The 24,546-nt window shown below is 41.6% G+C and overlaps 1 protein-coding gene across 2 annotated transcripts; it reads left to right on the forward strand.

Moving 5' to 3' along the window:
• The first annotated feature begins 2,270 nt into the window (after positions 1-2,270).
• On the forward strand, positions 2,271-23,421 carry LOC130144530 (granulocyte-macrophage colony-stimulating factor receptor subunit alpha-like). Of its 2 annotated transcripts, XM_056328375.1 has the most exons (13): positions 2,271-2,354; positions 3,609-6,027; positions 6,678-6,893; positions 7,068-7,201; positions 12,045-12,168; positions 13,447-13,576; positions 13,668-13,843; positions 15,219-15,358; positions 18,924-18,962; positions 19,953-20,082; positions 20,510-20,606; positions 21,424-21,505; positions 22,984-23,421. In XM_056328375.1, exons 3-13 carry the CDS (start codon positions 6,809-6,811, stop codon positions 23,056-23,058), a joined length of 1,212 nt encoding a protein of 403 aa, XP_056184350.1. In that variant the 5' UTR covers positions 2,271-2,354; positions 3,609-6,027; positions 6,678-6,808; the 3' UTR covers positions 23,059-23,421. The 2 variants fall into 2 exon arrangements, with proteins under 2 accessions (XP_056184350.1, XP_056184351.1); XM_056328376.1 differs by lacking the exons at positions 7,068-7,201; positions 12,045-12,168.
• Positions 23,422-24,546: the final 1,125 nt, after the last annotated feature.

Consider the following 24,546-nt stretch of genomic DNA (forward strand, 5'->3'; position numbering starts at 1 on the left):
TTGTCTAAATGCCTTTTAAACACCGACAGACTTGGGGTATTGACCACCTTTCCAGGAAGCCTGTTCCAGTGTTTGACCACCCTCTTGGTAAAGAAATGCTTCCTAATGTCCAGCCTAAATCACCCCTGACAGCTTTGAACCATTCCCACCTATCCTATCACTGGTTCCCGGGGAGAAGGGCTCAGCATCTCCCTCTCCATGTCCCCTCCTCAGGAAGCTGTAGAGAGCAACGAGGTCACCCCTCAGCCTTCTTGTCTCCAAACTAGGCAAGCCCAAAGTTCTTAGCCACTCCTAACAGGACATGCCTCCCAGCCTTTTCATCAGCTTTGTTGTCCTCCTATGGATGCATTCAAGGGCTTTCACACCCTTCTTAAACTGTGGGGCCCAGAACTGCCCACAATATTCAAGGTGAGGCCACACCAATGCTGAATACAGCGGGGTAACTGCTTCTTTCGGCTGGTTATGCTGTGTTTGATGCACCCCAGGGTGTGGTTTGCCCTCTTGGCTGCCAGGGCACTACTGACTCCTATTGATCCTGCTGGCAACAGCACCCCCAGACCCCTTTCTGCAGGGCTGCTCTCCAGCCACTCCTCTCCCAGTTTATACTTGTGTCTGATGTTATTCCATCCTAGGTGCAGAATCTGGCATTTGGACTTGTTAAATTTCATCCCATTAATCATTGCCCAATGTTCCAATCTATCTAGATCCCTTTGCAAACGTCAACAGCACCTCCCAGTTTGGTATCATCAGCAAACTTGCTAATGGTACATTCAACTCCTGCATCCTAATTGTTTATAAATATTTGAACTGAACTGACCCTTGCATTGAGCCCTGAGGAACACCGCTGGTGACTGGTTGCCAACCAGATGTAGCCCCATTCACTATAACCCTTTGAGGTCTGCCCTTCAGCCAGATCTACAAGGTCAGGAGGCAGGAAGCGATGGCAAAGGGCACAGACACCTGGGTCTATGAGGCATGTGAGAACACCTCTGGCATAGTAGATTGCATTTCAAAGCAAAGGTGGAAGACATCATGAGCCATTTAGAGAGGTTACTTGGTACTGCAAGGGATGACCTGTGGTATGCATCATGGTATCCAAGACACAGGAAAGAACAGGAAAGAGGTGCTGGAAGTGAAACCCAAGCTGTTGGTGGGAGTCCAGGACATCCATAGTGGAAGTCTCTGAATTACTGCCGGTGTCCCAGTTAAGAGCTGAGAAATGGTCAGAGCACTAGATCTCAGATCCTATACTGCCCTGAGCAAGCTGAAGTCTGCTCTCATGATATCCAATGTATATAGGATGCTATTTGCCTTCCTTCTTTCTCTTAGGACCTTAAAGTCCACCTCTTCAAGATGCTTGCAGTCAAGACTGTCAATGACTGTCACATCTGTGATCAGTTCTTCTTTGAGGAGTTGCAGATCTGGCTGAGTACCTCCTGCAGTCATCTTGTCCAGCATCTGTATCAAAATATTTTTGCCAGCAATCTCTTGTAATTCTCCTGACTGGCTTGTACCCTGCTATTTTGCCCTTCCAGCAGATCTCAGGATGGTTAAAGTCATCTCAGATGGCTGAAAACCTCTCATGGTAGATAAAGTTCTCTCAGGGTCATAAAATTCCACTAGAACAGATTACCTCCAAGAAGCCAACTTTGAAACCCAATCTTTCTATGATTCTGTGTTTCTAAATAAGTTTTAATCAACAATTTATTTTTAATAGCTTTTTAAAACAAGCAGAGCAAGAACCTTCTGTTTAAGTTATAACTGGCTAAAGATAAGAGCATGTGCATCAGAAGTGGCCAACTAAAGCCAAAGCTAACTTTAATCTAAGGGGAACTAAACAGACAAGGTCTGCTTATGGACCTCTCCATCCCGCTTCATTCACAGTTGATCATGGCCATTCGTGCACTTACACCCCCATTGCTTTCACGATGAAAACTGGTGAAACTGCAAAGCTATTCAGAGAACTTGTTCACTACCAGTACCCTGATGAGAACACCAGAAATCCTATCCATGAAACAGTGGAGGTGGGTTTATCAGGGTGATTAAGGTATTCCTTTCCCATGCCTGGGCAAAGACTCGAGATAACACTCAATGTGCAAGGATGGTCAGGCTATATAACCTTCTAACTGTGTGGCTTGAATGTTCATACAGACAGAAGTCCTTTAGCCTGGTCTCCTTGGCTGTTCCTCTGTTCTGTGGAGAAAGAGATTTGTTAAAAACTAGGAAGTTCTTGCTGCAAGGACCAAAAAGAGGGTTATGTCTCCCATTTATATTTTTGCAGTCTACACAAAAGCTGTAACACACCGGTATAGCAAAATGCCCAAGCAGTGAGCCCTCCTATTATTGTTGGAATGGTAAATTATTCTACAGGCTTTTGTGGCTTTTAAGAAAGGTTGGTTTTAATCCTGTTCCTGCAATGACTTTACTCCCTGTAGAGCCAAAAGTTTGTAAACAGCCCAGTGCCTCTGGCTTTCTGTTCTCTCTCTCTTTCTCCTCATTTCTCTTCCAGTTCCTGGATCATAGCAAGGACACTCAGCACTAGTTTTCTGACCTCTAAAAGAAAACAGCCTTTGGTAACACCATTAATAGCAACAGTTTCACTTTTTATTTATTTATTTGTTTGTTTGTTTGTTTGTTTTGTTTGCAATTTTGAAAGCCTCAAGTGAGGACTTTCCCTAAATATAGATAAGTAAAGAAATCCCCTGGTAGGATGGTTCCTTTGTCTGTGGTGACTCCACTGCCCTTGTGGGCTGTTTAGACTGTTCTCCTGCAGTATATTCCAGTTTAAAAACAAAAACTACCCAAACCCCAAAACCTCAAACCCAAGACTTCCTCTTTGTGTTAGAGGTGTACAATCTGAGAGAGCCCCAGAAAGCACACTTCTCTGCTGCCTGCTCTACAGGCTCAGGAGTTGTTTAGAGTGAGGCATTGCCTGGGTGGTGCACAAGTAGCCACAAAGTTGTGAGACTTCAAGTGGAGAAAGAGAACCCAGCACTGGACAGATGTGTTTGCCCTTGTCCACCCACTGTAAGATGCATGATTGGGATGACTCAAAAGCTGGAAGTTGACATCATTTCCCAGGATCAGATTTAGGCAGAGAAAAAGCCCAATTGGTCAGGTCAGTCAAGATCCTACTGCATCAACACTAAACAGTGTGATGAAAGAGTGTCTCAGATACAGATGCTGCCCAGCAATGCAGCCACAGCTGTCAGGGGGCAAAGCCTTGTGGTCCAATTGCTTGTGCCAAGAAATCTCAATGTAACTGTGGAACTACAGCCCCCTCACAGCAAAGCTGCCCTTAAACACTATCCCTAAAGCAGCGCAAGACCAGTAAATGCAACTTGGGTGCAACTGATCCCAGCCTTCCTTGCCCCAGCCAGATCTCTGGGCTGCATGGCTCACCTCAGCTCCCTCCCTTCTTCACTCCTGCAGCGTGAGGCACCAGTGGGTGAGCAGAGCTCCTAGTTTCTGGCTGCTGCTTTAGTGGGGGGAGACTGCTTAATGCTCTGGGAACTCACCTACTGGAGGATTCAAACCAAGGGAGCTGAGAGGCTGGGGGAAAGGAGAAAGACAGACGCACAAAAACTCTGTCTTCCTTCTTTTTCCAGAACCCTGTTTGATTGTCTGCGACATTTCCTGTGGCTCTGATTTTATTACCCTGAGCACTCCCTCCCCCCATCCCTTCTCCATGAAATGTAGTCCATTACCACCACAAAAATGAGTGCTTTCTTCCGAAGATGAAGACATAATGAAGTGTAGAGGGGTTCATTCTTTGTAGTCTGAAGTCCTTTCTTCCACCTTTACAGCACAGTAAGTGTTCAGAAAATACCTACATGGGTAAGTGTGGAATTTCTTTAATTTGGAAGTACAATGAAACCTGAGAATGGACTACATTTCCTCTAAATGACTACCATGGGCCCAGACCTGAAGTGTAAACTTTCAGTTGCTTTGTCTGTTGACATCTTTAATGTGATAGGAGTAGTCATAGTGATTCTTATCAAATAGTTTTTCTATAACTAGATTTGCTTTTTAGTAGAATATCCACCTTTTATTATTTGCTCCTCATTCCCACTATTTGCTTCATAACTATGCTTCAGAAAAACTTTGTCATATTTTTATTCTCTCCTACCATATGAAGAAAGTGAACTCAAATTAACTGGTCATGATAAAGCTACCATTGCCTTAGACCTTTCCCTCTGAAAGTACAAAAGACCAGACCAGACTGTTGATTCTCTCTTGATTACTGTTTCTAGGAATGGCGAGCTTTTTAAGTTCTGGATGCTCAAGGTGAGTTGTTCATCTCCTCAACCAATACCAAGTTACTAACAGACTTGATAAAATGCATAAACACAACCACAGTGCATCAATACATTGTTTTTCAGTTCATGTCTTGCTCTGTGCTTGTAGTACTGCATGTAAGCAGAAATGAAGCTGGTTCAGTTTTTATTTTTGTAGAAAATACTTTTGCAGGCAGAAAGTTACTAATACAATAAGTAGACTTGCTGTGCTACACCTGTTCTCTTTATATTGTATGAGCTGCGGAGAAGAAAGCAGGTCAGAGATCCACTTTGGAATGTTGCCTGGTCTCAGTAACAACTCAGTTTACATCATTCACGTTTACAATCAACAGAAGAGAATAAATGTGGAAAATTATGGTCCATTTATAGCCCATCAGTCATCAATCTCACACTCTAGCAGGAATCTAGGAAGCAGAAATACTCGTGATCCTAAGCATTTCTGGGTCTCTAGAGAGTGAGTCCTCTTTGTCCCTGAAGACAGTTGGCATGGCATTATCTTTCACTTTCCCTTTTTGAAATAACTATATATCTTTTTTATGTGTGAATAGCTGGTATATGTATTACTCCTGATATGGTTATATCACTCCATATGTCAATAAAGAAGCAGAAGGGTAGGAATGACCTTGGGATTTTGATGAAGGTGAATCAGGGAGCATCCTGGAAGCGCGTTGGGCAGCAGATGACTTTTTCCAAATATAGTAGGCTGGCAGTGGTAGAGAATCACATGGGTAGTTCTCTTTCCTACAAGTTTTTAATTCCAGCAGAACAGATCTGTCTGTTTTCAAGAGGAAAATGTTGACATATCTTGCTGTTTGAAAAATGTCATGTTTTCTAATGATGATTCAATTTCAACATGTGAAGAAATGAAATTACTTCACAAGGATTATAGATCTCCATATTAAGTAAATTACATCGTATTCCATGAAGAAAAGCCTTTCAGGGTATAAGGGAGCTTTTGATGCTTTGTACTATTGAGAAGAACACTTTCCTTCAGAAAATGCACAGCTGTGACCAGAGAAGGTATCAAATGCTCAGCAGCAGGCCCTAGAGTGATATATCTTATTTGAAGACTTCATATCCAAGATTTGAAGTCATCTTTATCCACAGGCTTAAGGAACTTTCACAATTTGCATTGTCATCTTCCTGAGTGCCCCCACAGAGCATCCCTGTCCAGCCCTCCAAGGCTCACCCACCCTGCCCAGGGCCCAGGACCCCATGTCAGCACCCCTGGTGCCCCTGGCTGCTCCTGGCTGGGGGTGGGATGGGCCCTGGCTGCCAGATCCCACCCTGACCCACCATGGGGAGCCCCCCACAGCTCCCAACCCTCAGAGATGGTTTGTATTGAGACATACTTTGTACTGCTCAGTATTATTTAGAGCTAGAGAGAAATACCTGTAAAATAAAAGTTTTTTATGCACTCGCTGGATTCTCAAGCACCAGTGGACTCTCTACAGCAGAAAGGAAAATTTAACCAGCTAACGGCTTGTTCCTGTTCTATGAAATCAAGAGCTGTGCAATTACTCTAATTTGGTAAGAATCAGGAGGGAAGTGATGAACATCATATCTTGCAACACTTCCGATGGCACGACAGTTCCCAAAACACAGTCTGCAAGGGAAACAGCCCTATTTATAGGCATGCTATCACTTAAAATCTGAGTCTTCCTATCTCCTCTGAGCCTGAAGTCTATGATAGAAAGGTAAACCAGATAAAGACATTCTGAAAATGAAGGTAGGTCCATCTTTATCTTTCCAACTATTTTGTTTGCTGAGGTATTCACTGAGACTCTAGAAAGTCCAGAGCTGGAGGGGTGATGTCCCAGGCAAAATCTAAAAAGCTGTCAGAGCAATAAATGGTGCTAAGTTGAAAGAAGTTTTTTGCAGATGAAGTACCTACTGTCTGCTAAGAAAGGTCCTAGTCACAGTTTTGATTTTCTTACTGGGTTTGGTACTGGATTTGTAGAAGTTGGACACCACTCCTAGATCCACAAGTATGTACTCAAAAACTTTCTTGAAAGTACATAAACTAATACCTTCACCAAACTTACTATATTCACCATTGGGTAACTTGGACTGATTGATAACGCTGTGACCCATTTTGATACTTTCTATTTGCAGCTGTTTACCCACCCCCTTGAAGTCTATTCATCCTAACTTTTGTATATAGCAGACAGATAAATAAACTTTAGACCTTAAAGTAGCAGTTGCCAAACGCATGTATGTAAGTTTTATGAAGTGCTCTTGAGATCACGAGCTTTACAAATCATCACACAAATTTTTTTGTTACAGAAAAGGGCAACTTCTTTTACTTTGTTACTGTTTATTTGAACATTTTTGTGACTGCTTGAGAAGCCTGTCTAATCTTGCCTCCCATCAAAACAGAAACATGGTCAGATGGTGTAGAAGCAGACATACGAGCAAGTCAGACTACACAAATTCAGGGTAGAGTGGTTCACACTGGCATCCTTCACCTCGAGCAAGTTTCACTGTTCTCTCTCTCCAAGAAGGAAGAGATGGTGGCTCCTCGTGCACTCATCTCCATGACCCAGTGGATGCTGCTGATCACCCAGTTGTGTGCTGGCTGGCACTGCACAGACTGTGAGTAGAACACTTCCATAGGGCAATCCTCTGAAGTGAAGTGTAATGTGTTTCTCATTAGGGGTTGCTGTGCTTAATTTTCCTTGTCTTAGATGTGCTAGGTAGTAACCTCTGCACCCAAAAATCTGGGAATCAGTCCTGCACCTTACTGATCCTGTTATGTGACACTTGCAGTGGAAATGCCAGACTCACCTATCAGAAATTTGATGCTGGATCAGTGGAAAATGGAACTGAATTGGATGAGCAGCATGAATTTCACTGAGGACTGGTGTTCAGTGACTGCAGGAGATTTTTCCATGACTGTAATGGTAAATTTGCTATGTAAAGTTTTAAAAGACACATCATTACACTTTCTTCTTTTTCTTTCATATCCTCCAGTAACTGAAAAAAGTATCCATGTTAAGAACAAGATTGTGTTTTAGCAGTGTTTTCTAGATTTGTTGAGACCTGTCATGGTACTGAGGCATACCCAACCTCTCTGGCTGTTCTTGTGAAACTCACCTTCAGAGGTCTTTGTGGAATCAGTGCCTTGATGAGACTGAAGTGTAAAATTGCCTCTTTTCCTGGTTTCAGAGGAACTTTTGTGAGAGGCATGTATAGATGTTCAGAAAAGAATTTTTTAAGTACAAAGGACAGATTTAATTAGATACACGGCTCCTTACTGACTTACCTAAAAACAAGACATAAGCATTCAGGGGCATTGGAGATGCAATGATATGCTTGTTCAGGGCTGACTGCTAGGACACAGAAGCCTGTAAAGACAAAATATTTCTGGAGTGGTTTTTGAGGGGCAGGCAGGTTCATGCAGTCATAAAATGGTTTGGGTGGTAAAAAAAATGAAAGATCTAGTTCAACCCCCTTGCCATGAACAGGGACATCTTTCAGTAGAGCAGGTTGCTCAAAGACACATCCAACCTGACCTTGAACACTTCTAATGATGGGGCACACACAACTTCTCTGGCCAACCTGTGCCAGTGCCCCACCACCTTCGTCATAAAAAATGTCTTCCTTATGTCCAATCTAAATCGACTCTCTTTCAGTTTAAAACCAGTGCCCTTTGCCCTGTCACTACAGACCCTGGTAAGAAGTGTCTCTCGGTCTTCCTTAGAAGCTCCCTTTATGCATTGAAAGGCCACAAGAGTGTCTCCTCAGAGCCTGCTCGTCTCCAGGCTGAACCACCCTCTCTCAGCCTCCCTTCAGAGGAGAGAGGTTCCAGCCTTCTGACCACTCTTGTGGCCCTCCTCTGGAACCCCTCAAACAGGTCTTGGTCTGTCTTGTACTGCGAACCCCAGAGCTGGACGCAGTACCTCACGTGGGGTCTCATGAGAGTAGGGTAGAGGGGGAGAATCACCTTCCTTGACCTGCTGGCCACACTTCTGCTTATGCAGCCCAGGAGGTGACTGGATTTCTGGGCTGTGAGTGCACGTTGCCGGCTCATGTCCAATTTTTTGCCTGCCAGTATCCTTAAGTTCCTCTCTGCAGGGCTGCTCTCAACCCGTTCATCCCCCAGCCTGTATTGGTACAGGGGACTGCCCCAACCCAGGTGCAGGACGTTGCACTTGGCCTTGTTGAATTTCATGAGGTTTGCATGGGCCTGTTCCTCCAGCCTGTCAGTGTCCCTCTGGATGGTGTCCCTTCCCTCCAGCAAATCAGCTGCCCCACTCAGCTTGGTGCCATCTACAAACGTGCTGAGGGCGCGCTCTATCCCACTGTCTATGCCATTGATGAAGATGTCAAATAGTACTGCTCCCAGTACAGACCCCCGAGGGACACCACTTGTTACCGGTTTCCAGGTGGACAGCAAGCCATGGACAACTGTAAATCTTTGGATGTGCATATCCAGCCAGTTCCTTATCATCTAGCAGTCCATCTGTCCAATGCTCTCTCTCTCTTTCAGTATCTGTTCAGTCAAGAGGCAAGAATATTGTGGGGGATGATATCAAGGGCCTTACAAAAGGGTTTTATATAGGAATGATTTGAAACTCTATTTGGAATGTGTGGGCAGAAATGCCCAGCATAGTTAAACCTGTATCTTTGAGTTTAATGCATTGAGTGGCCCAATGCTGCTACTTAGAGAAAAAAGTACACCTTTTTTTTCTGAAATTATGATATGTTTTGTCAGTATTTGGAGGGAGAAGTATTAAAGAAGAACAAAACAAGCACAAATGAAAAGGCATAACATCTGTGTAAGGGATGACTGAGTGCAATCAAGCGAAATTAAGCCCTCTGAAAGCTAATGTGGCCTTCATTTTGTACACAGGTAGTACCTTGCTGCTTTCTGGGCCGATTCATCGGTCTTTGTTTCTGTTATTTGGGGAGATTCTCGAAGTGGCCACATGATGGTAGCCTAGGATCACAGACAAGCAAGCTTAATCAGGAAAGTAAAGGAAACGGGGTGAAAAATTACTTCTTGGAAGCTGAAATCAAAGCAAACTTCAGGACCAATGAGATGTTCCAGCCACACAGTGAATGGCTGAGCTATATTTCAGCTTCCAGGCAGTGTAATATCCACGACAGAGCTGTCTAGTGTACCTACTAGATAGCCCTATATATCGAGATAATAATAGATGTTTGGAGCTCTGCCGTGTTATGGGCAAATCTATACCTTGCAAACTTCTGCTTATACTTTCCTTACCACGTGAGGTCACCATATCATCAGGTGCAGTTGCCTGCCATTTCCCCTTTTATTCTAAAGGCCACAATAGGAGTAAAAGTCTTAAACAAATCCCCTTGCTACAATCTCAAAGTGTCTTATTAATTAGGAAAACAAATAGCTTTTACTGTATGCCACAATCAAAGGAAACGCAGGGCTTTGGACAAAATCAGCTGATTCTATAGTCTGAGGACACCAAGTGGTACTTGCAGATTTGAACCAAATTCAGCCAATGGACTTTTAGCCCTGTTTCTCCAGCAAATCAGCTGCCCCACTCAGCTTGGTGCCATCTACAAACGTGCTGAGGGCGCACTCTATCCCACTGTCTATGCCACTGATGAAGATGTCAAATAGTACTGCTCCCAGTACAGACCCCTGAGGGACACCACTTGTTACTGGTTTCCACATGGACAGCAAGCCATTGACTACTGTAAATCTTTGGATGTGCATATCCAGCCAGTTCCTTATCATCTAGCAGCCCAATTGTCAAACCCACACCTGTCCATTTCAGAGGCAAGGATGCTGTGTGGGACCATGCCAAAGATCTTACTGAAATCCAGGTAGATGATATATGTTGCTCTTACCCTAATGCAGTCCTCCATTGAAGAGGAGAATTAGCTTACTCAGGCAGAACTTGACCTTAGCGATGCCATGTTGGCTGTCTCTGATCACCTCCCTGTTCTCTGTATGCTTCAACATAACCTCATGGAGGATCTGTTGCATGACTACCAGGCATGGAGGTGAAGCTGACTGGTCAGTAGTTCCCAGGATCTTCCATATGACCATTTGTAAAAATGGGTGTGATATTCACTTTTCTCCAGCCACCGGTACTTCATCTGACTGCCATGACTTTTTAAATATGATGGAGTGACTTGACAACTACATCAGCTAATTCTCTCAGGACTGTAGGAAGCATCTTGTTGGATCCCATGGACTTCTGTATGTTCAGGTTCTTCAGGTGGTCTCAAACATGATCTTTCTTATGATGGAAAGAACTTCATTCCCCCAGTCCCTGCCTTGAGATTCGGGGACTTGAGACATGTGGGAAGAGTGGTTGCCAGTGAACACTAAGGCAAAAACTTATGGAGTTCCTCAGCCTTCTCCATGTCAGTTGTCACTAGTCCTCCTTGTCTTATTTATGAGGGACAGTACACTTTCTTTAATCTTTCTTTTCTGACCAATGCACCAGTAGAAGCTCTTATTACTATTTTTCACATTCCTTGACAAATTCCAGACCCAAACTTCAGCACCAATTCAGATCCAAACTTTTGATTACAGACAGGAGATCTAGAACTCAGATCTTGTGTAAATGGATTACTTGAGAAATGTCATAACTTTATGAAAAGACAAATTCTGCTTCTGATTTAGTCTGTTTTCCATACCTATGAAGAGAAGACAGCAAGCTAAGCATTTCCTGTTTTGCAGCTACTATGTTTTTTAACCAAAATAGTTTTCTTTTTCACTGGCCTTTACAAACTGCACAGATAGTTTGAAGCAAGTCATGAAGCTGTCCTCTTGGGATTATCCCTGTACATGTATCACTTCTGCCTTAGCTAAATTTTCTTCCTGTAGAGTTCAAAGTTGTCTCCACCCATTTGGCAAATATTTCTTGTGCATCTGACTGGGTAGGTTCTGTCCAAAATGAAGTTGTTTCAGGAGCAGGAACTGTAAAAGGAAGGTATTGGTTTTGACACTCTATTTCGCATAAATAGAGAGCGAGCGAGCATTTTACACTACACTACTGTGTCAAGCAAGATGTATACTACATCTATGGTAAACATTAATGTTTCTGTAGGCAGTATCTAGAAAATTCTGACATGTGGGGACTCCTGTGATAACTTCATGCATTTATACCGCCTGTTCAAGTAATCACAGAATTGAGTAGATTCACATCATCCTCATTTCAACTATCTAAGCATGGAAGTTATAGTCCTCTAAGCTCTGAAGGCAGTGTATCCCATGCATCTTATATTCCACTGTTGGTGTCTTCATTCATCACTGCATAGACAAGGCACCTACATGACTTAGATGCTAGTTTTTAGAAAACTAATGTACATGGAGATGAATCTCAAGCCAGCTCCTTGCCTAGGCATTCATTTGTGAGGTATCTCACTTTGTCTTTCAAAGGAGTACAAAGCATTTTACAGCCATCTGTTGACCCTTATGAAACCACATACGCTCTATTTTGAGGCAGTTCAACTGATTTGGTGGACTATGGGTAGAAGGAGGGGAGGAACTGCTATTCCTAACATTTCCATGAGATTTTCTGGAGGGAAGCACTGAACTCTTCACCTTACAGTGGTGGAAGTTCATCACCCAAAGCTTCTGGGAAAAGAGTTCTCAAACCTGGGAAGACATCAGTACCTACATTACTCACTTCACAGTGGTCCCACTGTTACAAATCAAGCACAAGCTAAAGCAGTTTCTACAGGGAGCAGCACTGTGTAAACCAATAGATGAAAAACTAAAAAGTAAACCTTCTGCATGACATTTTTCAGGCAGAGGACATGAAGTGCACATTTGGAAATATAGCACCTCCTCTGCACAATGGAGCAAGCTTTTCTGTCACAGCTGTGAACATGAATGGCACATACTCAACCGTATGCAGATATATTCCTCAAGGTAATATGCTAGACTTTGGGAAAGGATTTGCCTACTTCCAATGGCCTGGGGGTAAAAGAAAAACTGAAACCATTCATCCCTTAATTTATTTGTTTCCTCTAGGATGAACAGTTTCTTGTTCACAGCCTTATGATAAGAAAAGGAGTTTCCTACAACTAGCTCAGCAATTTTTCAGTCTGCAGTTGCCACCTTACTTGGTGCCATCTTTTTAATTACTAATTCTCTTTTAACTGTTCATGCTAATATTTTATTGACTGCATTTGAATGTCTTTAAAAATTCAAGTGAAACACAGTTGTGGCTGTAGTTTTGAAATTCTTCACTGAGAAATCTGTGACATCTTGAATTTTGTCACCGCATATCTCATGATGTAATGCCCAAACCTTTGCAGTGTCCCATCCACAACAATGGAAGGTCTGAGAACCTTTACTCCTCTTTGTATGAGGGGGTAATATATATAAGACTGTTAAGAGAAAGAAGTACAAGATCTGCTCATTTAAGCAACATGGAGTTGGCATGTACTAAACAGCACTGCTTCCTGCCTCATCAAGCTCAAAATACTTGATAACTCTTTATAAAAGGATGGATAAATCATCCTTCCTTTTAAAGTGTATGTTTAGTTTCCTTATTGGGTTTTCTTGAGGCTGGGGGTTAAGAAGTAAATTGAAATGTTTGTGATCAGAAGATTCCTCATGTCAATCCCAGGTGGAAGAAGGTATCACTGCAGAGTCCAAACACCTCACAAGTTTACATTTACACCTCCCTGAGGTCTTGAAAAAGTTCACAACTCTGCACTTCCCTTTCTGTCCTTCTCTGGAGTCCACAGGGATCCTCCTCATGCTATCCACTCATTTGACAGGGCACTGAAGAACATCCTTCAAATAGAAATGCTATGGCAGGGTATAGAAGGATGATAGGTGACTGTTTTGCTTTGTGGCATCGTGGCACCAGTCTCCTTTTGAACAGGAACAATTGAAAGCACAGGGGTAGGCACTTCAGCTGTCAGCCTGTACTAGAGCAGTGTAGGCTCCCCTGAGACTTACTTTATCAGATGCAGCTATCATATCTCTGGAGGATTTATCCATGACAAATTACTCATTGAATCTGTCAGTGAAAATATCTTCCATTGTTACTGCCTAAAATGAAGCAAGTAATTCCTAACCCAAGCAATAACCAGCTGCAGTCGCAGCTGTCTAACATATCTAAGCATGTACCAAGATCCTCCAGCCTGGATCGAGCCACATGATTTTTCCTCATCACGGACATTCCTGTGTTTGCAGGCATAAATGGGTCAGCCATTGAAAACTTCTCCTGTGTGATTTATAACATTTCCCTCATGAACTGCACGTGGCAGGCAGGCAGGGATGCTCCAGAAGACACTCAGTACTTCCTCTACTGGCAGAACTCGAGGTAAGTAGATCTGCTTGAGCTAGGGAAGTCTGAGTTCTCATTCAACACGTCACGCTGCCCATGTCTAACTAAAATACCTTGCTGTCTACAGGTATGATGATGCAATGGAATGTGAGCTTTACATTAGAGATGAAAATGGCAGAAACTGGGGATGTAGATTCCAAAATGTGAGGATAGATGTAAATAAAGCTTATTTCCTGGTGAACGGGTCTAGCAAGGACTCCCTGATCCAATTCTATGATGAGTACATTCAATTGTATGAAATTGGTAAGTAAAATTTTTTTTCTGCTTTATTTTCATTATTTTATGAGGGTAGTAGAGCATTTATCCTTGAGAAGGAACTAAGTGCCCTGTCTCAGTAGTCAAAATAAGACTGTGGCCTCTTCAAGAAAACCTATTCCCCAAGCAAAAGGGCAATGAGGGAAATTAAAAAAGAAAGCTCACAGCTACAGCTTTCCTTATATTCTTTAGCAAACTACCCTTATTGGGTTTAGGTTTTCCTCCAGAAAGGTCCCCAGGACTTAAGAAATTGTACTTCCCCCTGCTAACCTTCCAATAAGGGCCAAAGACCTTTCAACAGAGGAGACTTTTCAAAAGTTCATCTGAGCATGATTGCTTCTCATTGCCAGTGGGGACAGCATATGCCAACACCATACCCTTCATTAAAGAAATCGATATACGTACAAAATGCCCCATTTTTTCCTATGCTCTTTCACATGCGGCGCTCTGCTTGGAAGCATCCTGTGCAATTACTTCTACTGTAGCAAAGCCTTTTTGGCAAAGTTCCACTGATTTTGGTATTGTCTCCAAAAAGATGGTCAAACAAGGCTTCATTCTTTCTATAAGGAGGAATTGAGCTTCCTTCTTGAGCATCAACTCTACCGAGCGTCAACTCAAGGTGAAACAAGACTGTTCTTTGACTAAATAGCCCATCAGAAATAAGCCATGCCTGTCTCTAAAGATTGATGTAAAATAGTATAGATGAAACTAAGCTTTCCCGTCAATCTTTTATTACCCTTTCTGTCATAAGTAACTATCCTCTGCTGTTACAATAATCAAGTCCTTGGCAATGATGAAAATGTAAAGGTCCTCATCTTTTTGCTCACATCTATGAAATGAGGGAAGATACGTGAAGGAGTTGGCTAGATTCTTAAAGCTGAAGCATCTTTCTCATAAGTGTATGGATAATTTTGTGGAAAGAGGGAATAAAGTGCATAGTTCACAACACCAAGCAAGTAACACTTTCATGTCACAAAAGCATCATGTGAGGAGGCCTGAAGAAATAAATGATCTTTGGATTTCTTACATTAGGGTGAGCATCAGCTTGTTCTTCTGCAGTAGAAGCAGCCTTATAAAAGAAGACAGGACTCTACCTTCTTAGTCTAGTAAATGGATGGAACTTGTATCTTTGTATGCTCCTAAGTCACGTTCCCTGGCTTAGTCCCTGTATTTTTCTGATCCCGAGGAAAAGATTTAAAGAACTTTGGTCTTTTGATTATTTCTAACAGAGTTGCTAAGAAAAATAGATACAAAATAATATCTTTCTTCATAGAGATGTTACTTGCAATTGCACTCTCTTTTATCAAAGCAAAAAGAGATCAAGTGATTTAAATTATTTGAATTCTTGGTTATATAATTTCAGAAAATCTCATGCCTCCATCAAATATCACTGTCAATTGTGATGAAATTAAAAATGATTGCATAATCCAGTGGCAACGACCCCAAATAAATCACTCTAACCAAGACAAGTGTTTTAAATATGAAATCAACATAAAGTATAAGGTAAGAGGTATTTCTTCACCTACATTTAACATTAGTACATGTGTTTGCATTTACCAATATGCATGATTAAAGATAAAAGTCAGGCCCTCTTGTATGGTTACCCTTCTTCATAGATAGCACCATACTCCTTTGTGGCTGTGCCTTTCAAGCACCCTGTTATGCCATATTGCACCATTTTTTTTTATTCTTGTTCCCCGGGTGAGGTATTGCTGGAGATACACTGGATGACGGTGACTGTGACTGTGTGGAACTAAGGGGAGAAGTGTGGTTAATCAGGATTTCAACATATCACAGCTTTGGCTGTGGCAAAACTCAGAAAAGGCCCTTCTTTCACTAAGACCTGTTAGATCTGTCCAGGATTAAGAGACCTTCCAGCGACTGCTGCTCTGTGAAAGGGCAGAGCTGGGCTGTAAATACCCAATGGAGAAATGTGCATCCACTTAACAAGTATGAGTTGATCAACGTGAATGAAATTTTGCTATATATGAAATGTAAGTAGCTCATCCAGACATCTTATATAAGCAACACACCTGTTGGTCCAAAAATTGAAGCTGTATAATGTTCAATAAAAGGTAAATAAATGTGAGAGAAAGCAGAAAGGCAGAGTAATCACAGATTGCTGAAAGAATTATTTAAACGACTGAAAGTCCAATTCGGACCTTGGCTTTACAAGTCTTTTTGCAGCCATAGGAAAGAAGTGAGATTGCTGTGCTCCGCTCGACCTCTGGCAGAATTGCGTCCAATGACCACAAGGTGGCAGACAGTGACAACAAAGGAAAAAGCTGCCTGTTTTACAACCAGACTTGGCCGCCTAGTGGCTGACTGAGGGCATTCCCTAGACTGCTGCTGTCGGGAGCGTAGTCTAGGTCGGGCTTGCTATTTCATGGATAAGTTTTCTTGCAAGCCCACCTAACTGATACAAAACTGGATTACTTCTCTGAATCCCTTGGCCGTTGCAGCAAAGAAAGCTTCTAGAAAGCTCTGTGTGACATTGGAATCAAAGTGCATCGCAGTAAAGTAATACATACTTCTTAATGTCTTCTAATACGACTAATATTCAGTTTACAAAGAATATTCAATTCACATACAGCCTGAATTGCCTAGGATTTTTGTAATAATTATTAGCAATTTTCACGTCAAGATCCAGCAACTACAGTGTTGTAAAATTTATTGCATTACTACTGCCAGGTATAAACTTGTATTGTTTTACTAATACACTATGACCAACATATATTGCATTAGTCAGCCTTTAAACTTTATTTTCACAATTGGAAATTACTTGGATTGGAAGCAAACAAAAACAAAAAGGTAATACCATGAGTAACATAATTTCAATCACATTTTTTCACGTCTGACACCAATAAATTAAATTTGTTGAGGCTCTTGGTTTCTTCTCCAGTGATGTTTTAAGTTAAGGCTTTATAGATCAGGATGTCTGGGAAACCCGAGGACAAACCTTAACAGTGAAAACTGAGCTAAATAGGAACCAAATACCTCAGCCTTTCCAATGTCCCAACAGGCCTGCATTCTCCTTAACCTCCCTTTTGCTGCCAGTGCACTCATAAAAACCTTTCTTGTGTTCACCTCCCTCACCAGCCTTACCTCCAGCTGAGCTTTGTCTTTCCTGACTCCATTCCTACATGTGCAGATGATGTCTTTGCATACTTCCTAAATCCCTCCTTCTACCTTCAGCATACTTCCTTTTTGTTTCTGAGCTCAGACTCAACTTTCATGTCTTGCCATGCTCACCTGGCACACTTGATCGATTTTTTGCACACCAGAATGGACTATTCTTGTGCTCTGAGGAGGCTATCCTTGTAGATCAAGTGGCAGCTTTGCCCTCTGGGGCAGTTTCCCTTGAGTACCAAGGCCTGTGGCTGTGAGGCTTTCTCAAGCTGTCTGAAGAGGGTCTCATCAGCTTCCTTCTCTTGATAGAGAGATATGGAACAAACACCTACTACATTGTCACCTGTGTTGGTCGGTCCTCTGATGACTACCTCACAAGCTCCCTTACTGATTCATGATTTCTCCGAAGACAGAGCTCTATGTATTCAAGGCACTCCTTTACACAGAGCACAAGATTAGCAAGCCTATTTGCAAGGACACTCTCACCCCGCTTGGTGAGATGCATCCCACTCCTGCTCAGTAGTCCCTGTTTCTCAAAAAGGGTCCCAAGGTCATAGAAGCCAAAGCCCTGGCTATGACACCAGCCTCTCAGACAGAAGTTGACCTGCTGGATGACTGCAGTTCTGCTCAAGCCTTTCCCTCTCACTGAAAGGCCTGAGGAGACACCATCTGGGCTTCCTGCCCTTCACCGTCCTCCCAGCTCTCTGCAACCACCCTCGAGACCATCCTGGTTACCCCAGCCATATCATTGGTGCCCACACAGGAGAGCAGGAAGGGTCAATAGCTCAATGGCCAGACAAGTCTGGCAGTCCTGCAGCATCCGGGGTCCTGGCCCCAGGCAAGCAGCAGACCTCCTCCTTCAGGTCAGGTGAGAAGATTGGTGCCACCATCCCCTGCAGCAGGGAGTCTCTTTTTAATTATCACACACACTGTCTCCTTCATTCTTTTTTGAAACGCAGTGCCTTTTCACACATGTGTTCCTCCAGAATTTGCAAAAGACCACCTGTCCTTCTGGACTCCACTTTCTGAAATCATTCATGACTCATTGTTTTGATTTCTCATGTATTATTTCAGCATAAACACAAAAAAAGGGAGACTATATTGTTGCACTTCCTCCTAGATGGATTCCTGTGCTTAACCTAGCTTGTTTACAGATTCTAGAAGCTGTCCTGTACAACAACATGCTTTGCAAATTCAGGTTCAGGTGCCACATGAGCATGCATGCAGTTGTTTCATAAAACAAGTTTGGATAAAGTTCTTTTTGGTTTAAAATTGAGTAATACAAAATTCAAAATAATTAAAAAATTGCATAACTCTGGCAGGCTAATGGAGTTGATACAGTCCACAGTCATTAGTTGTGTGTGGTCACTGCATTACATTGCAGTCATTAAGGCTATTCAGAAGACATGAGTGAACTTTACTGTATCTAGCTGGAGGGCAGCTTAAAATATCTGTGAATCCATGTCAGTCCTGAATATTTTCATCTGAGGAAAAAGGAAACAATATTAACACAGAATTTGCAATTAAATATAGAGACATCTATTGTAAAATATAAACAGTAGATGTAAACTAAAAAAGTTTATTTCACAGTTTAGTTTTTTCTCAGTGTGTGTAAGAATAAAGTTACAGTTTTCATTCAGGTCTGGTTTCCTTGTACTTCAGTTTAGTCACCAATCTGGAATAAAATTTATTTCTCAGCTCTGGTGGTAAGGAAAACAAATACTTTTCCTTAGAAGAATTAGTTACTATGTAAACTTGGCCTTTGAGATTAATTACATATTAGATACTAAACGGTAGATAAACTACTAGTTCTTCTGAACAAACTGTTAAGTAGATAAGAAAGAGTAATGCAGAAAAGGGGACAGTAAATAAAAATGACTTACTATGTAAACACAAAACAAGCAACCAAAAGAATCATGTTTATTTTCTCAATTTACAGGATAATCCTGAGGGAAAACCCATATACGCTTCTATACAAGTAAGTCTGCTTGTCCTATTAATCAGCAATACATGTTATTTTCATAGTCATTTGTGGAAAGTAAATAGTATGCCAATGCCTTTAAATCAGTATGTGTTCAATGCCCTATGCTTTATGAGATCCTTATTTAGAAATTCCATTAATGGGTCAAATTCCTAAATCATCATGACATGTTATTTATTATACATTCAAGGGCAGAACTCTATTACTATTTTGCAAGTATTTTGAAAAACCTTCCGTTTTTTTATTATATTGTCCACTCTCCCCCTCAACTATTTGGAACAGAATTTGAAGTTACACATCGCTGACAGCAGAGAAAAGAGACAAAGAGGAATCATCTTCTAGGAATATAATTTTGTTTATGAAAAACAAAGACTACAAAATCACTTTGGGATGGAGGCTACCCTCCAGGTATGCTGCACCTCCTTCTAACCTGTGCAGCTTGCACATCCCACCTCTAGCCTGAAAGTCTCCAAGAGCAAATACATTTCAGCAAATTCTAGTAACGCTAAGTATTGCAGTCCTCTACTTATTTTTCAGATTTGGCTGGATAGTTACGCTATTCCTGAAAAGTCGTAACGCAAACACTGAGGAAGGTGAGGTGCATACAGTTTACTCCTCAAATCACTCAATCCTAGCAGTAATGAAATGAGACAATTCAAGATATTTTTCTGTGTCTGTCAGTGTGCTGAGGGAAATTGTCAGTAAATCAAACTATATCATAAGAAGTTACAGGATATGAGGTAAAAGACTAAAAACTTCTAAATTTAAAAAGTTTACTGACAGGGGGTTTTTTTAGATACACAGATGCATACGTTTTTATACATAAAGAACGTGAATATGTTTATTTTTTGCTCTGGAACAGCAGTCTACTTTTACAAGCAATGCTCCCATAGCCTCGTAGAAGTTTCACTGGTAAACGACACTTGAATATTATCAACACCTAGACATATAACAAAGAAAAACAACTCAGTTTTGCTTTGTTTTTAGGAAGGGGGAAGTAGTCACATATTGCATAGATCCAATGCAAGAAAGAAGTACCTCTTGAAAATGAGAGCAGCTGGCAGTACCTGCCTCGTGAGCCCAACCTGGGGGGAGTGGAGTGCACCCGTTGAGTTTGGTAAGAACAAATCCATGCCTCGGGCTACTCTCCCCACAGCGATGTCCAGTCTGCCTCACACAATGCTGCATACTGATGGACACACAGATATATAAAGGATTGGCTAACATTTTGTTTCACTCCACACTACAAAGAAGAGGAAGAAGAGACTTAATAAATGTCTTTACACTCCAACATTGGAAATAAATACAAAAAGTTACATTTGCAGATGAAGTGACACCTGCTTACTGCAGGAGATGGACAAACAGGCTCAGTGCTAGTCCATTCCAGTAGACATTGCAGCTAAGGTGCTAAAGAGTTGATTTTTATACCAAGCGAAACCTTTCAGACTGACATTCATCAGTCAGTCACCAGCGCAGACGTTTGACACAGCTGTGCATCTATTCATCTTCATTAACAATAATACTTTATGACTTTTCTCTTTCAGTAAATGAAGAAATTATTTCTTCTTCAGTATGGATTTTACTTGTGGTAGCAGCTGTGACACTCTTAATGGCAATCATCACAATTTTGCTCTGCAAAAGGTAAACTTAATTTATGCATTTATTTTATTTTTTGTGGTTGTGTGAAATATAGCTGCAGTTCTTAAATAAAGTAGAGGTGTCTCTGTATAAAATGTTTTCACTCACACTGTAGTAGAAATCAATCCAAATGAGTGATCCTGAGGCAAGTACTATAATCTTCATGCCCAAAGTGCCTCCCTAGCTGATCCACACAACTTTTTCAAGGGTCCCTTCTGTCAACATGGCAAGGAAAGCAATTACATGCTATTACTTATATTAACAGTACAGCTGCTCAGAATATTTGCCATCTAGACTGTCTATGCAACACTCAGGTTGACTGTACTTACCTATAAAGATTTTGCAACGTTTACTAGAATAGTTCTAGCAAAATGAAAGTATCTGAAAGCACATAAGCTAAGCAGCTTGCTTCTTGAAATAAAACATGTAAGCAAAAGAGAAAGAAAATGGATATTCTGCCATTACACGCACTTTGTATAGAAATAGACAGTAATTCAGAGAAGATACTGTTCCTCCAACTTGTTAAAATTTTTACACCCACTTGTCACTGGTTGTAGTGACTTAAAGAGCAGGACAAATTCCTTTTCCTTTCAAAGAAGAAAATAACAACTAGTGAATCCTTAACCAAAAATGAAACTATTACCATCCAAATTCTTATTTTTTTCTTGATATGTGTTCATTCTGTGTTGAGATCATGCATATTTTTCATTTCTTTTCTATGCTGGCAGTGGAAGACAAGAGCTGGTTCAAGGGTGCAATTGTTTTGACACATGACGCTTACTTAATTCTTCTTTTCTACTTCATCCCTCTTGATCTCCAGGACTAGCTGTTGGGAAGCAGCATTTCCACAAATCCCAGGGCCAAAAAATGCATTTAATGGACTGCCTGATACAAATCCAGAGGTATGTTCTCTTTCTATTTTACATTAGTTATGTGAAAAGTATATAAGACTCTACTGCAGGTATTTCTTAAATTATAAGGAACTTAACACAGAGGATAACTGCCATATTTTGAGGAATAACAAGAGAAAAATCAGCAGGCAAGTTTTTTAAGGGAAGTAAATGTAGTGCTCTTCCAGAACCAGGGAGTTTCTCCCATCCCAGTCTCACAGGTGCAGGGACTGATGCTCCCATTGGTAGGTCCAGACAGCAGCAAAGGCTGTGCATTTTCCCAACATGAGGCACACACATGTACAACACACACAGAGGACACTAATGCAACCAGCTACAAATGCCACCACAGGTGCCTTTACCAATGCCACTTCAACACCAGCAGCAGTCACATAAATAGGGTCACAGACATGCCAGTCCTCCTGCTCCCCTCCAGCTGAGCAGGGCTGAAATTTGCCAGTGAGACGTGTGTACACACTCATTCACTTAATTCACAACAACCATAAATTTGCAAGTTCCTCACAACTGATCTCTACGTTCACATGCTGGTTCTCCCCACTAGGTTACCATCTCTTACCTTGGGTGTCTCCAGGTGCAGGTCTCTCCTACTCATCCACTAGTCCAGCTTCAAGGAAGTTTGCTAACAAGACACACACACAGGATAGAAAACAGGGTGACACAGAAAACAGTTCAAAATAGGGTTTTATAAGGTAACAGGACATACTGCAGTGGTCACACAGAGCATTTGACCAGACCAGCATAAGGACCAGCAGCTCACTTGCACCCTTTTCCTGTCCAGCAGCTGATCATGTTACGTCCAGTAATTTCTCATGGTCTGTTCAATTACCTAAACTTCAGGCCAATGTGTATTCATCTACTTTCATACCTTAGTGAAGTTAATCCTTTTGTATGAATTCATAGAATTATAGAATTGCTTAGGTTGGAAAAGACCTTTAACCCAGCACTGCCAAGTCCGCCACTAATCCATGTCCCTAAGTGCCACATCTAAACACCTTTTTAAATACCTCCAAGGATGGTGACTCTACCACTTCCCTGGGCAGCCTGTTCCAATGCTTGACAACCCTTTCAGTGAAGAAATTTTTCCTAATATTCAATCTAAACCTCCCCTGGTGCAACTTGAGGCCATTTCCTCTTGTCATATCACTTGTTACCTGGGAGAAGAGACCCACACACACCTCGCTACAACCTCCTGCCAGGTAGTTGTAGAGAGTGAATTCATTTGCGATGATCTGGGGTAACCTGTGTGGTGCACTGGAGAAAAACACGTCCTCCCTGTCCATGACAGCATTACAAAGTTGCTGAAATTTCACTGTTATGTCCAGCTAAGGAAAGGTTATCAGCTAAGAAAAAAAGCAGCAAAATATCTCTATAAAATATGTAACAAAAGTTGAAAAACTCTCAGTATTACGCATAAGTATATGCTAACCTAACATGTATAAAACTAATGGAAGTTTTTATTCTCCCTTCAGCTGATGGAGAGCAAAATTCAGACAATAACATCTGAAAATGAAGAGATAATATTAGTTTCTGATGTAGTGAAATAACAAAGAAACTGAGGAATTTTAAAGTGCATTTTGTAGCTCAGGCAACTTTATATTCCTGTGGAAAGCCTGGAATCACTTTCCTCCTCCTTTTGGCAAAAACAGAAATGCAGCCAAGAAAGAATGATACCTCACATGTAATTTTTTAAAATGCCATTATATTTTCTTTTAATTTTGGCTAACTTTAACTGTTTGGGTAACTTTTCCTGATCGGATTTCTTCCATTTGGTGAATATGATTGAAATATTTCCATTGAGAAGTTTTAGGTACATTTTAATTTGTTTAAGGAAAAACAATGGGTTTGTCTTACATTAAAAAGAATAAGAATGAATGTATTGAGATGAATAAATTTTTTTTAAAAAAATCGATGGTGTATGAACGCTATTGTTATACTGTCAAGAATGGGTCTATTCACACCTGAAGTTTCCTCAGATCTCTTAAAGTACACACGGGCAACTAAAAAATTGAGAATGGGATTGAAAACAGGCTGACACATCGAGTGATGGCCTGTAATCAACAGGAATCTCAAAGGACAGGAGTATGTCTAAAACCCTAACTAATCCTAAAGCCTAAGTGCATTACTTGTAAGTTAAGAGATCAGCCACCATAAACTTGATATCAGCCCAGAATTTACTTCTGTTAGTACCTAGCTCTTTATGTTCTTGCTGCTTACTTGCCTTTCTACCACTTCAGTATTCTAAAATATTGAGTGCATGACTCAGTTAATCCCTGTATTCTTTCATTCAAGTAGAGGTCTTTACTATCGAGCTGAGCACTAAGTTTTCAGAGCCACAGGGTTAGGACAAGGTACTAGAAAAACAGGCCAGGCTGTTGAATGCAGTGACTGGTCATGAGCGACACTCCTCAGGGATCAATGCTGAGACTCAGAGTGTTTAGTGATAACAGTAACGGTCAGTGGGATGAAAGGCAGCCTTAGCAGGACTGTGGGTGACAGCAAACCGAGGGCACTGCCTAACGTTACAGGAAGGGAGCCCTGCTATTCAGAGGGCTTTTGACAGGCTGAAGAAATGGGTTGATAGGAACCTCCTGAAGCAAATGCAAAGCCAATTACATGGGAAAAACTATGTATCCTAGGGAATGACTGACTGATAGGTCTGTAGAAAAGGCTCTGAGGTCCTGGTGGGAAACAAACTAACACAAATCAGACATGCTTCCTTATAGAAACTATCCACATACTAGGCTATACTGGAAGGAGTGGACCAGCAGGTCAAGGGCAGTGATTATTCCCTCTCCTCAGCACTCATGAGTCTGCACGTGCAGTCCCATGTCCAGATTTCTGCCTCCTAGTCCAAGAAAGACATTGACAAACTGGGTAAGTTCAGAAGCAGGGCAGCAAGATGATTATGGGGGTCTGAAGGAACTGGAATTTTTCAGCCTGGAGAATGAAAGCTAAGGGGATCTATTGCTGTCTTCCAATGTATGTAGAGAAGACAGAACAAACTCATCTGGAAGTTTAACAGTGTGAGGATG

Source organism: Falco biarmicus, chromosome 2 (genome assembly GCF_023638135.1).
Source record: "Falco biarmicus isolate bFalBia1 chromosome 2, bFalBia1.pri, whole genome shotgun sequence".
In the NCBI taxonomy this organism is placed as follows: domain Eukaryota; kingdom Metazoa; phylum Chordata; class Aves; order Falconiformes; family Falconidae; genus Falco; species Falco biarmicus.

Coding starts and splice junctions, on each gene's coding strand:
- LOC130144530 (XM_056328375.1), top strand. CDS start 6,809: ATGGTGGCTCCTCGTGCACTCATCTCCATGACCCAGTGGATGCTGCTG. Junction 13,577..13,667: donor CTCTACTGGCAGAACTCGAG/GTAAGTAGATCT, acceptor TGCTGTCTACAG/GTATGATGATGCAATGGAAT. Junction 20,083..20,509: donor GAGTGCACCCGTTGAGTTTG/GTAAGAACAAAT, acceptor TTTCTCTTTCAG/TAAATGAAGAAATTATTTCT.